General features: G+C 34.5%; 1 protein-coding gene across 6 annotated transcripts in view; it reads left to right on the top strand.

Annotated features, from left to right (window-relative positions):
- fgd4a (FYVE, RhoGEF and PH domain containing 4a) overlaps positions 1–10,727 on the top strand; it is a 132,207-nt gene extending 121,480 nt beyond the window's left edge. For all 6 annotated transcript variants that reach the window (XM_062036207.1, XM_062036208.1, XM_062036206.1 and 3 more), the window contains 6 exons: positions 1,921–1,951; positions 2,024–2,104; positions 2,184–2,309; positions 5,129–5,266; positions 5,436–5,576; positions 9,522–10,727. In XM_062036207.1, coding sequence (XP_061892191.1) covers positions 1,921–1,951; positions 2,024–2,104; positions 2,184–2,309; positions 5,129–5,266; positions 5,436–5,576; positions 9,522–9,779 — 775 coding nt within the window. In that variant the 3' untranslated portion in view covers positions 9,780–10,727. The remainder of the gene's footprint in view (positions 1–1,920; positions 1,952–2,023; positions 2,105–2,183; positions 2,310–5,128; positions 5,267–5,435; positions 5,577–9,521) is intronic.
- Positions 10,728–15,273: the final 4,546 nt, after the last annotated feature.

Genomic DNA, 15,273 nt, shown 5'->3' with positions numbered 1-15,273 from the left:
TCTCCAAGGCAGAAGAATATTAGAAATGATCCAGTAACAAATGTGTCCGCATCGTTCAACTTACTGCACCTTGACCTTAACTTAATCAATTATTGTGGCCACTTTGTGTCGACAAAATGTTTGAATTCCATTTAATGACAACATAAGTTCATTTCAGACGGTTAATTAATAAGTTATTATTTTTTATACCTACCACTGTTCTCTGTTTGTCTAATTTCACTTGACCAAACTTTGTTTTAACATTCCACACTACAAAATAATAAAAGTTTTTTCTATGATTAGGGCCAATACCCAATGCCCCAATGTCGATATCGTATCAAAAGTTGTATAATGACACCCCTATTGGTTGATGCAAAAAAATGTATGTATTTAACCGAGAAGAAAAACTGCTTACAAAATTCATAGACAGTTTTGCAATTGTTTTTTTCATGTCCAATGTTAACTGTAACGAGCAACAGCAACAAGTACAACTATTGACTGATATTTTATACAACAAGTTATTGTTCCTGTCATCATTAGGTAGAAAAGATAGATATAGAAAATGAGTCGACCACTAGAGTGGACATTGCATAAGAGCTAGAATGTTTCAGATGCAAGAACATGCATATTGCAAAAAGTGTTTTTAATATATATGAAAAAACTTAACGTCATTAAAAAAAAAACTCCAAAAGGCACCAAAACGCATCAATTAAAATTGTTTTAATCAGCTCCTTAAGTCAACCAGCAGCTATAAAATTAGAAAATGATATTGCTGAATAGACAATATTTTTTGACAGTCCATATCTGTTGACAAGCATAAGAATTACGAAGCTGTAGCGCAATCTCCTCCTTTCTCACAGCTACTTCTGCACAACTGCCATGTTATTTCTTTCTATGTACGGTACTAAAAAAAAGATGCAAAATAGTGCTTGCAGTTGACTTTTATTCTTGATAAATCCCACGGTATGTGCTGAATAATTATATTTACATTTTATCCTCACAGTATTGTGGGCGTTTCGATGTTTAGAATATATTCTGCATGTTAATGAAGACAAACAAGGATCGGCCTCTCTATTTTGCTCACTGACGAGACTCACTTAATCCTCACCAGTTTTGTAGATGAGTTTTGTGTGTGCTGTCAAGTTTGCACAAGATTTAATACACGCAAACCTTTCGTAGATCGGGCCCTAAGTCCTCGCTAGCAAGATGTACTTAAAGATGGGACATTCACAAATGAATCGAGTTTTTCGAACGGCTCTTTTAAGTGAAGGATGATTCACAGGTGCGAGCTGTTCATTTGCGAGACCTTTTCTATGCACAAGGGTAGTAAAATTTTGTATTTTCATTCTAGTTTTATTCATACTTTTTATACATGTGTACATTTTAGTCTTGCTTATTATTTGTGGATTTTTTCTGTGTTGTTGAAATGCTTTTTTGCTACAATTTATTAAAAAAATAAAAAATTAAAATTAAAAAAAATCCCATAATGTATATTAGATGTTTACAATGAAAACACGACTAAAATAAAGGTATAGTGAATATTTCAGTAAAAGTTCCCATTAATACAGTAATATTTGTGTAAATTTCAGTTATTCTGATCCATGTCCTATTTTATAATTACTATCAGTGATTGTTTTCATTGATTTTGAAAAAGTAAAAAAATAAAATAACTTTAATGACGCAACATTCTGTTGAACAGCTCTTTGAAAGGAACATCTCCTGAAGATCCAGCTCCTTTTGAAGAGCCATAAATCATATTTATACATGTCCTGCAAACATGTAATCTGTTTTACTAGCGGAAAGCATCTAAATTAGCAAAGCCATTGTTCATTTTTAGACGCCATAAAGACCTAAATAGAAATGTTACGAGCGCAGCTAACTGCTACCATGCTCTAGTTTGGTGTTGCTACAGGAAGTTCATGCTTTATTTTTGTCTTGCAGCTCCGAGCAGGACAAGGCGGGCTGGATCAAGGTACTGCAGTGACATCATCACTGAAACAAGCCTTTTATGTCCACTCACTCGCCTTATTGTGGATTCCTGCAGGCTTTCAGAGAGACCATCGAGATCTTCCAGCTGAAGAACGACTCATTCAAGAACGCTTCGAAGGACGTGGAAGAGGTGTCGGTGAGTATGGATTGTTTCAAGAGCGCCTCTCCTCTCCCCAGTTGCAACATTATCAGCGTGTTTTCTTGTGTCCTGGAAGAATGCTGAGCTCGGGAAACGCGCTCCTCGTTGGATCCGTGACAACGAAGTGACGATGTGCATGAAATGTAAAGAATCCTTCAACGCCCTCACGCGGCGGAGACATCACTGCAGAGCTTGCGGCTACGTAAGTGCACAGGCCCCGCCCCTCTGAAGGCCCCACAGGCATCACAAACCTGAATCCCTGACGCTGCCGCCACTCGTGGACTTAATTGCTTTTTACGCTTTTCTTTACGATAAGTATTTTATACCGTATTTTCCGCACTATAAGGCGCACCTAAAAACCTCCAATTTTCTCAAAAGCTGACAGTGCGCCTTATAATCCGGTGCGCCTTATATATGGACCAATATTGAGCCACAACAGGTCTCGCAACTACAGGATGCATAACGTAACTTCAGCCTCTACTGCAGCGTCTATTCTATGCGTCTTATAATGCGGTGCGCCTTATATATGAACAAAGTTTTAAAATAGGCCATTCATTGAAGGTGCGCCTTATAATCCGGTGCGCCTTATAGTGCGGAAAATACGGTAGTTAATACAAAGTGAAATAATACACCCTAATGAACCTTTTTCAAAGAAAAATTGTTACGGTTTATTACAGAAAAAAATCATGCAATACAAGTGGGGTTTTTTTACCTTTATTAATAAGTGTTACTACATTTGTATTTACTGCATTACTTAGGGCCTGATTTACTAAGATCCAAACACCACGTGCTAAGCAGCGTGTGCAATCTACAAAATAGTACTATTCGTGGGCTTGTTGCGTGTGATCTACCTCCATTGCAATTGTTATTAGTAACTGGTGCAGACGGCCATATTTACATTTTTGCGTCTACCACGCAGCTTTCCCCAGGGAAACACTCGATCCTTTACTGCTCATTCATGTTGTCATGAATGTACCTGTGGCAGACATGTACCACTTTTTATGGGCATTTTAGAAGCAGCCAGGTGCATCCACAATGAAACTGTTTTGTATGCACTGCTGGCAGAGAGGCTGCACTTATTGTGGTCAAGACGCAAAAAAATGCATAGTTCAAGGAGTTTTTTTCATACATTAGATATGTTAATATATTTTCTAAATAAACAAACAAACACCAATAAATAAAAAACGCCAGAAGACACCAAAACGCATAATTGAATTTGTTGCAGCTCTAAAATTATAAAAGGATGTTGCCGAAGAGACGATACCTCCTAATATTTTTTTATTTCTGACAGACCATGCGCATTTGTTGACACACACATTCTCTATTATTCATCTGTCTTTGCAACGCAAGCGCAGCCCGAACACTGATCCTGCAGCCGTGCGCATAACTGTCAGTTTGCACGTACTTTTCCGAAGTGCTAAATACAACGCAAAATAGTGCTCGCAAAACGGTGTTGATAAATCACATTGCATGTGCTAAATAGTTATATTTGCATCTCCTCCTCCCAGTGTTGTTGGGGTTTTGCTCATCAGCATATAGTCTGCATATTGATCAAAACAAAGACGCAAAACGGTTTGTACGCCTTATTCTGCTCACTTAACAGACGCACGTGTTTAGTAAATCAGCTTTTGCATGTGCTATCAAGTTTGCACGTGTTTTAGTACACGCAACCCTTTAGTAAATCAGGCGTTACTGTATTGTGTATTGTTTCTTTATTAATGCATTGGCATTACTATTCTCACCTTTTGTATTTGTTATTATAAATCATATATTATTGTTTTTGTTATTTGTATTATTATGGTTTTTTTATTAATAGTTGGTTGTAGTATTTCTTTTTTGGGTGGATATTTTTTATCGTCCGCCACAATAAAACAATATAAAATAAGACAAATACTCCACTGTAATAGATATAACACTTAACATGCTTTATAAACAAAATCCATGATACAATATTTAAAGCATGATGTGGCGAGGGACCACTGAATCTAATAATGTTAATACTAATATTTAGAGATGTCCGATAATATCGGCAGGCCGATATTATCGGACACTTTGCCGATAAATGCTTTAAAATGTAATATCGGAAAATATCGGTATCTGTTTTTATATTATCGGTATCGGGTTTTTTTGTTGTTTTTTTTGTTTTTTTAATTAAATCAACATAAAAAACACAAGATACACTTACAATTAGTGCACCAACCCAAAAAACCTCCCTCCCCCATTTACACTCATTCACACAAAAAGGTTGTTTCTTTCTGTTATTAATATTCTGGTTCCTACATTATACATCAATATATATCAATACAGTCTGCAAGGGATACAGTCCGTAAGCACACATGATTGTGCGTGCTGCTGGTCCACTAATAGTACTAACCTTTAACAGTTAATTGTACTTATTTTCATTAATTACTAGTTTCTATGTAACTGTTTTTATATTGTTTTACTTTCTTTTTTATTCAAGAAGATGTTTTTAATTTATTTATCTTATTTTATTCTATTAATTTAAAAAAAAAGGACCTTATCTTCACCATACCTGGTTGTCCAAATTAGGCATAATAATGTGTTAATTCCACGACTGTATATATCGGTATCGGTTGATATCGGTATCGGTTGATATCGATATCGTTAATTAAAGAGTTGGACAATATCGGAATATCGGATATCGGCAAAAAGCCATTATCGGACATCCCTTCTAATATTACTACTTTGTATTCTTAGAGTTAAACAAATGTGTGTATTTTTATTATTCATATTACATGTTGAATTACTTACTTCATGAATCCAAACAATGACTGGAAGTATTCGAAAGCCATTTTATGCCGGACAACAAGCAGTTTAGTGTTACTTAGTATACTACCACCTAGTGGCCTGGCATGAATTTTACAGTGTTTTCACTTCAAAATCCACCACTTTGTGTATTAAACTGGTGAAAACCTCACAGAAAAAGTATTCTTCGTCCTGCAAACAACAAAACCTGGTGTTGCATTTTGATATTCTTCCTCACACGTGTTTTTCTTCTAGGTGGTCTGCTGGAAATGTTCCGACAACAAAGTGCCGCTGGAGTACGATGGCAACAAAGTGAACAAAGTGTGCAGAGATTGTTTCTCCATGTTGACGGGAGAAACCATCGCTGAGGGCAAGAAGAAAGGAATCCTGGAGGTGAGCTGGGACTTTTTTAACCCAATGTTGTTTCATTTTTGCTTTGTGGTGAGGTACAGTTTTTACAGCATAAGTGCAGTATAACACCAATGATTAAGTATATTGCTATATGATGGTTACTTTAATGATGGTTAAAGTATAATGATTGAGAGTAATAATTGTGTTGCAGATCGAGGCGGCTCAGTTCAGCGGCAGCAGCATCATGTGTGGCTTCCTGCAGTATTGTGAGAAGAACAAACCGTGGCAGAAGGTGTGGTGTGTCATCCCTGAGAAGGAATGTTTGGTGCTTTACCTCTACGGAGCTCCTCAGGTAAACACCGTCCACAAGATCACGGTCTAAACTCTAAAGGCTGGTGCACGCATAAATATTTTCCCAGTCTTAAGAGATTGTTTTGTCTGTTCTAAACGCGTCACTTAAAGATAAAACACTCAGGCATTGAGCGGTTTTATTGTTAATGATTCTGTGCCACCACGGAGCCAGTCTCTCGTCCTCTATGCCCGAAATCTCGCGTGAACAAACATGATCTAAAGAGGTGGAGCGTATCCATCTAAATATAGATAGCATCGATACCAAGGTGGGTATTGGTACCAGATCAATAATAGCCTGGTGGGATTGATACTTTTCGTTGGAGTTTCTCGTTTATTCTTCATTTTCCCTCACAGACTTCCTGTACTATTCATTTTCAAATGAATATTTGTGTTACATTTGTACTTTTATTGTTATTTTGCAAAAGTGATTTTTTTTTCTTCCTCAAATACATTAATGAAATGTTATACTTTATAATTGAGTATTTTACTTTTTTTTTGTTTGTTATAAAAATATTTTTAATACTAAAAATAATAAAATATATTTTTAAATAAGTAATATACTGTATTTATAATATATAATATAATATATGATATATCGTTTTTTTTAATTCATAATATATTTTTTTATATTTTCTTTTGCATTTTTAATACATTAAAATATTTTTTGTTTTTAATACATCAATATATTTTAACATATTTTCCCCATGTTCTCATAATCAATTCACTAGAGGCAAATGATCCATGAAGTTTTGAGTCAAAAAGTATCAATATCAGTGTCAGCTATTGATAGTATGGGATTTATGAACATAGGAACCAATGAGGAGTCTGACTACAATATGGTGGAGACTTTGTTTGTATATATATATATATATATATATATATATATATATATATATATATATATATATATATATATATATATATATATATATATAGTTCTATAGATATAGGCTATAGTTTGTTTTACACTTATTGTTAAACTAATTATATATATATATATATATATATGTATTTATTTATTCATTTATATATATAAATTGATTTTACACTTGTTTTTATTTATTTGTTTTATTCCCTTTTTTATTAAAAAAAATATATATATATTTATATGGCAAACACAAAATATGCAATATTTTCCCCAAAAAATATTTCAAAGTGTAATACTTGATATGAAGCAATTGGAGCCTTGAATAGGTGAATAATAACATAACAATATTGAGTTTGATTTTTTTTTTTTTTTGGACCAAATACAGCTTTAAAGAAAAAACAGAGTGCGTGGCAGCTTTGTGTTATTAACCTTTAAACATTGCAACTTTTTCTTGTTACATTTGACCTGTTTGCTCTTTTATTCCACTTTTTTATGTACTTTTAATTTGTTTTGTTTTTTTAAATAGTATTTTTAGAATTTGTCGCGGGCTGTTAAACAAATAGCTGCGGTCCACTTTGGACAATCCTGATGTATAGCGTTTGGGCATCTATTGCAAGGTCTATCTATGTCACGTGTTTACACATACCGTAATTTCCGGACTATAAGCCGCACCTGACTATAAGCCGCACCAGCTAAATTTAGGGGAAAATACAGATTGCTCCATATATAAGCCGCAGGGTTTTGATGTGTAATTACCGTAGTATTTAGGGGTTCCTGCTACCATGGAGGGGATTGTCGGGACAGAGATGACTGTTTGGGAACGCAAAGCGTCCCATTTATTAACAATAAATCTTTCAATCATTCAATCAAACTTTCACATCTTTGACATGGCGAACAGCATTTGTGCAGAGTACAAATAATACAACGGTGCAAAGTAATACAAGGTGCTCGCCTGTACGTTATCAAAATAACCAGCCTACCGGTATATGAAAATTAAGTCTTTAATCATTGTGTCATCGTCTTCCTCTTGCGTACTAAAACCACCGAAATCCTCTTCGTCGGTGTCGGAGAAGAACAGGCCGTATATAAGCCGCACCGTTGTATAAGCCGCAGTGACCAGAACGAGGGGAAAAAGTAGCGGTTTATAGTCCGGAAATTACGGTATGTGCACATAAATAAACTACTTCAGTTAGACCAAAAGTCATGATATCAGCGATACTAGCCCTGTATTTACTTAGTATCTGATCAATACCAAACTCACACTATTGACCGTGAGGGAGCTAACCAAATCGTAGAAGAAGAAGCATAGCAACCACCGTAGCAACGAGCAGAAAAAAAAAATAATATCGACGAGGACATAGGAAATGATGGTTCACACATAACACAACCTGCTCACTAAACATTGTGCATATTATGAAAAACATCCCATCGCTTCAAAAAAATCGCAATTACACCTATTTAAATCCATTTTAAGGCATGATGGGAAACATACAAAACACTCTCCACACGTATCTGTTTGACTTTTAGCTGCTTGATATTTCTGATTAATTACACAACTTTGAAGCGGTTGTCGCGGAAGTAAACAAGGTAGGAGTTGAACTTTCACATACTCCTAATATTTAATAATAATAATTATTAATTGTATATCCATTATATTATTTTAATATGTAAACACACACACACACATACATGTATATGATTACTTTGCATGCATTCGGCCCCTGGCCAAATTGTTTAGACCAATGTGGCCCTCCAGTCAAAAAGTTTGGACACCCCTGCTACAGCAGACTTTACAGCAGGGGTCACCAACGCGGTGCCCGCGGGCACCAGGTCGCCCGTAAGGACCAGATGAGTAGCCCGCCAGCCTGTTCTAAAAATAGCTCAAATAGCAGCACTTACCAGTGAGCTGCCTCTATTTTTTAAATTTTATTTATTTATTAGCAAGCTGGTCTCGCTTTGCTCGACATTTTTAATTCTATGAGAGACAAAACTCAAATAGAATTTGAAAATCCAAGAAAATATTTTAAAGACTTGGTCTTCACTTGTTTAAATAAATTCATTAATTTTTTTACATTGCTTCTTATAACTTTCAGAAAGACAATTTTAGAGAAAAAATACAACCTTAAAATGATTTTAGGATTTTTAAACACATATACCTTGTTACCTTTTAAATTCCTTCCTCTTCTTTCTTGACAATTTAAATCAATGTTCAAGTAAATTTATTTTTTTTATTGTAAAGAATAATAAATACATTTTAATTTAATTCTTCATTTTAGGTTGTTTTTTCAACGAAGAATATTTGTGAAATATTTCTTCAAACTTATTATGATTAAAATTCAAAAAAATTATTCTGGCAAATCTAGAAAATCTGTTGAATCAAATTTAAATCTTATTTCAAAGTATTTTGAATTTCTTTTAAAATTTTTGTTCTGGAAAATCTAGAAGAAATAATGATTTGTCTTTGTTAGAAATATAGCTTGGTCCAATTTGTTATATATTCTAACAAAGTGTAGATTGGATTTTAACCTATTTAAAACATGTCATCAAAATTCTAAAATTAATCTTATTCAGGAAAAATTACTAATGATGTTCCATAAATTATTTTTTTAAGTTTTTCTCTTCTTTTTTTCGGTTTAATTTTGAATTTTAAAGAGTCGAAATTGAAGATAAACTATGTTTCAAAATTTAATTGTCATTTTTTTTTCGTGTTTTCTCCTCTTTTAAACCGTTCAATTAAGTGTAAATGTCATTAATTATTAATAATAACATAGAGTTAAGGGTAAATTGAGCAAATTGGCTATTTCTGGCAATTTATTTAAGTGTGTATCAAACTGGTAGCCCTTCGCATTAATCAGTACCCAAGAAGTAGCTCTTGGTTTCAAAAAGGTTGGTGACCCCTGCTTTACAGTATCTATGTTAATATATAATTGATTCCTTGGGGTACCACTAGATGGAGCCAGCGTACACCACTAGAGTCACTTTCATAACATAATCGTCCGTTTGCTGTTTTGTGTCGGGAGAGCATAAATTGGGACAAAAAGGCCCCGATTGCCTTGTTTAAGTGGGTGATGTTTGCAGGACGTGAAGGCGCAGAGCACCATCCCTCTGCTGGGTTACTCCGTGGAGGACAGCAGCCGACCGGCGGACCCCCAGGCCAGCTTCCGCCTCAGCCAGTCCAAGTCGGTGCACAACTTCGCCGCCGAAAGCGAGGAGCTGAAGCAGCGTTGGCTGAAGGTGATCCGGGTGGCCGTGACGGGGGAGATGCCCGAGCGCCCGAGTGCCAACGGCGGCGGCAGCGTGGCGGACACACAGGAAGTGTCCTCGGACAGCTCGTAAGGGACACCGGAAGAGGACTCTCGCTGGACCACAAAGTGCTGGATGAGCTTCTTTTTATGCTTTTTTTTTTTTTTACGGAGGATTACTGGACAGCGCCCTCTTCAGCCTGCGGGCATGTGCTGCACCCTCTAACTACTTGTACAGTGAACATGTGTACAGTATTTCTAAAGGTTTCATCACTTTTATTTACAGTATTCTCTTTTTTTTATTCCGCAGCTGTCTTCTCTCGCACTCAACAATAGCAATCCAAAGTTTGGACACACTTAAATGAGGAGGTGTGTCCAAACGTATTCAATGGATATTAAAACATCAAATTAAGTGTACTCAAAACAATCACTGGATCTTACAGTTGCTGGAATTAACTTTCTTTCGACTTAATGGAGCCCAAATACGTCTAATACTGTACGGACCCGAATGTAAAACGACCCACACTTTTATATGCGTGAGTGTGAGTGACAGGAAGAAAAGCTCCGATTTATATTCCGGTCAGCACAGTAACTGATGAAGACGAGCTTATTGGTGTGGGTTGGTGACAAAAGCAGCAGCTGTGATGATCGCCGACAGGAAGGACTGAAAGGTCGTTGGTGTTTTGGTGCACGGACACAATCCTAACAAGCTGGTGCGACAAATGTAAATGTGATTTTTGTATTATTATTAATGCTGTAAGTAATTGTATTATTTAAAGTAATTTATAGATGATGATGAGCATGAGCTGTTGAAAGTAGCACAAATGATTGTTCCCCTAAAGGTTTTGGTTTTTTTTTCAATCCGCATTGTCTGCAGTGAGACGTTCATTGGAGGGCTGGACTGTGTCCTCCGCAGTATTCAATTGGAATCAAACAAAAAAGAGCACAATTAGCTTTTCAATGTACAGCCAACATTTGTTTGTCCTCTCCTCGCCAACGCACTTTACAGTCTTTAAAGTGTAAACTACATTAAATATTATTTATGTGGATAACGTTCACGTCTTGGCGTCTTCTCTTGGTCTTTCGCTGTGGCGAGAGAAAACTTCGACTCCTTTCACTGAATCACTGAATCGAGTTCCCGGGAGTCGCCCAAGTGACTCCAAGTGCCCCTCACAATGCGCATGCGCAGAAAGTCTTTTGCGATGACCACGCCCCTTGCTCCCCGCAGCTCATTTGATTGGTCGCTGAGTAGAAAAAACAACAACAAAAAAGAAAACACAACTCTACTTTTATTCATAGATTACGTGCTTCACTTGCAAAAACTTGCAAAATGGCCGAAATCTGTGGTTTTTCTCCCAGAGAGAGATCTACAACAACTAAACCAAACGTAGCTATGCCTCTGTTGTACCGAAATCTGTTACCCATCGGAATTTGTAACTCTAGGGGGCGATGTTCCCAGGGCGTTTGTTTGATGGTTAAACGGCAAGCCCAAAGAGGAAGAGAAGAAGAACGCTTGCGTAAATGGCGTAAACTATCCTTAATGCTGAAACGTCAGTTGTCAGAATTTCAGCATTAATAAATTACACATATTCTGGAAATCAATGACTTACTTTATTAATTATGTAATTTATTAATGCTGAAATTCTGACAACTGACGTTTCAGCATTAAGGATAGTTTACGCCATTTACGCGATACAATGGACTCATACTATAATGAAAGTAAGTCATTGATTTCCAGAATATGTGTAATTTATTAATGCTGAAATTCTGACAACTGACTTTTCAGCATTAAGGGTAGTTTACGCCATTTACGCAAGCGTTCTTCTTCTCCTCCTTGGGCTTGCCGTTTAACCATCAAACAAACGCCATGGGAACATCGCCCCCTGGAGTTACAAATTCCGATGGGTAACTGATTTCGGTACAACAACATACTTTATAATTATATGCGCTCTCAATTGCGACATTAGGAGGAAATGTGTGCTGATGTTATAAGCCACGCTATAATGAACACACACACACACACACACACACACACACACACTGACTACAATGACGTTTTCATAATACAAAGTGTTTATTTGATGGCAACATGTACAGTAGTGTTAAGTCATGTATACATCATACACAACCACCATATCATTTTCAGGCGGAAACAAAAGGTTGAAGGATGACATTAAATATGATATTTATGCAGCATGCATGTTGCCATCAGGTATACTTGAGTCCATCCATTCTTTCATTCAAATACATTTCAAGTAAGAGTTGAACAAGTTAGCTGCTTTCCTTATTCAACTTAGCCAGCAGTAGCAGTGTGGGTTAGTGAACGAGTCAAAGTAACGAATATTCGGATTTCCTTGTTGGGTAAAAGACTGACATGACAGTCTTAAGAGGCCTGCTGTTTATTGCCATATTAGTGTACTATTTATTTGTTTTATCAGTGAAGTGTAGCCATTTATATATGTCATATTAGTGTACTATTTATTTGTTATAAAAGTGAAGTGGTCATTTATTGATGTCATATAGTGAGGGACAGGCGGTAGTAAATGGATGGATATTAGTGTACTATTTATTTGTTTTATTACTGAAGTGTAGCCATTTATTTATGTCATATTAGTGTCCTATTTATTTGTTATATTAGTGAAGTGTAGCCATTTATTTATGTCATATTAGTGTACTATTTATTTGTTATATTAGTGAAGTGTAGCCATTTATTTATGTCATATTAGAGTACTATTTATTTGTTATATTAGTGAAGTGTAACCATTTATTGATGTCATATTAGTGTACTATTTATTTGTTTTATTAGTGAAGTGTAGCCATTTATTTATGTCATATTAGTGTACTATTTATTTGTTTTATTAGTGAAGTGTAGTCATTTATTGATGTCATATTAGTGTACTATTTATTTGTTATATTAGTGAAGTGTAGCCATTTATTTATGTCATATTAGTGTACTATTTATTTGTTATATTAGTGAAGTGTAGCCATTTATTTATATCATATTAGTGTACTATTTATTTGTTATATTAGTGAAGTGTAGCCATTTATTGATGTCATATTAGTGTACTATTTATTTGTTATATTAGTGAAGTGTAACCATTTATTGATGTCATATTAGTGTACTATTTATTTGTTTTATTAGTGAAGTGTAGTCATTTATTTATGTCATATTAGTGTACTATTTATTTGTTATATTAGTGAAGTGTAGCCATTTATTTATGTCATATTAGTGTCCTATTTATTTGTTATATTAGTGAAGTGTAGCCATTTATTTATGTCACATTAGTGTCCTATTTATTTGTTATATTAGTGAAGTGTAGCCATTTATTTATGTCATATTAGTTTACTATTTATTTGTTGTATTAGTGAAGTGTAGCCTTTTATTGATGTCATATTAGTGTACTATTTATTTGTTATATTAGTGAAGTGTAGCCATTTATTGATGTCATATTAGTGTACTATTTATTTGTTTTATTAGTGAAGTGTAGCCATTTATTGATGTCATATTAGTGTACTATTTATTTGTTTTATTAGTGAAGTGTAGTCATTTATTTATGTCATATTAGTGTCCTATTTATTTGTTATATTAGTGAAGTGTAGCCATTTATTTTTGTCATATTAGTGTACTATTTATTTGTTATATTAGTGAAGTGTAACCATTTATTGATGTCATATTAGTGTACTATTTATTTGTTTTATTAGTGAAGTGTAGCCATTTATTCATGTCATATTAGTGTACTATTTATTTGTTTTATTAGTGAAGTGTAACCATTTATTGATGTCATATTAGTGTACTATTTATTTGTTATATTAGTGAAGTGTAGCCATTTATTTATGTCATATTAGTGTCCTATTTATTTGTTATATTATTGAAGTGTAGCCTTTTATTGATGTCATATTAGTGTACTATTTATTTGTTGTATTAGTGAAGTGTAGCCATTTATTGATGTCATATTAGTGTACTATTTATTTGTTTTATTAGTGAAGTGTGGTCATTTATTGATGTCATATTAGTGTACTATTTGTTTTATTAGTGAAGTGTAGTCATTTATTTTTGTCATATTAGTGTACTATTTATTTGTTATATTAGTGAAGTGTAGCCATTTATTTTTGTCATATTAGTGTACTATTTATTTGTTATATTAGTGAAGTGTAGCCATTTATTTTTGTCATATTAGTGTACTATTTATTTGTTTTATTAGTGAAGTGTAGCCATTTATTGATGTCATATTAGTGTACTATTTATTTGTTATATTAGTGAAGTGTAGCCATTTATTTATGTCATATTAGTGTCCTATTTATTTGTTATATTAGTGAAGTGTAGCTTTATTTATGTCATATTAGTTTACTATTTATGTGTTATATTATTGAAGTGTAGCCTTTTATTGATGTCATATTAGTGTACTATTTATTTGTTATATTAGTGAAGTGTAGCCATTTATTGATGTCATATTAGTGTACTATTTATTTGTTTTATTAGTGAAGTGTAGTCTTTTATTTATGTCATATTAGTGTACTATTTATTTGTTATATTAGTGAAGTGTAGCCATTTATTGATGTCATATTAGTGTACTATTTGTTTTATTAGTGAAGTGTAGTCATTTATTGATGTCATATAGAAAGGGACAAGCGGTAGAAAATGGATGGATATTAGTGTACTATTTATTTGTTATATTAGTGAAGTGCAGCCATTTATTGATGTCATATTAGCGTACTATTTATTTGTTATATTAGTGAAGTGTAGCCATTTATTTATGTCATATTATATCATATTAGTGTACTATTTATTTGTTAATTAGTGAAGTGTAGCCATTTATTTATGTCATATTATGTCATATTAGTGTACTATTTATTTGTTATATTAGTGAAGTGTAGCATTTATTTATGTCATATTATGTCATATTAGTGTACTATTTATTTGTTATATTAGTGAAGTGTAGCCATTTATTGATGTTGTATAGAAAGGGACAAGCGGTATAAAATGGATGGATATTAGTGTACTGTTTATTTGTTGTGTAAGTAAAGTACAGCCATTGTCATATTAGTGTTATAAAAGTGAAGTGTAGTCATTTATTGATGTCATATGCAGTGTTGGGACTAACGCGTTACTAAGTAACGCGTTACTGTAACACCGTTAGTTTCGGCGGTAACTAGTAATCTAACGCGTTATTTCTTTATATACAGTAACTCAGTTGCCGTTACTGCATGATGCGTTACTGCGTTATTTTACGTTATTTGTATGTAGTATCGGCTAGAAACTGAAGATCTGAGTGTGTTTTATTGGAGCGCTCCGGTGGAAAAGAAGAGGCGTGCTTTCCCCCACCCACAGAAAGCACGCCTCCGTTCCTCCAGAGCCGTACTTCGGGTCTAACAACCTTCACTTTACCCGGAAGAGGGTCTTTACAGCTGAGGGTGAATGACGAGCCCGGCGGTTTGTTGCAACTTTGTGACTTTATTGGTGTTATGCACGCAGCCAGGGGCGCCGAAAAGGGGGGGTGATGGAGGGGGGCCCAGAGAGGCCCCTAATGATGATGAACTTATAATACAGAAAAAATAATGACACTAAGTTATTAACTAACACATAATTA

The sequence above is a fragment of the Entelurus aequoreus genome, linkage group LG24 (genome assembly GCF_033978785.1).
Source record: "Entelurus aequoreus isolate RoL-2023_Sb linkage group LG24, RoL_Eaeq_v1.1, whole genome shotgun sequence".
In the NCBI taxonomy this organism is placed as follows: Eukaryota; Metazoa; Chordata; class Actinopteri; order Syngnathiformes; family Syngnathidae; genus Entelurus; species Entelurus aequoreus.
Note: the sequence above shows the minus strand (reverse complement) of the source record. Positions and strands in the feature narration are given on the sequence as shown.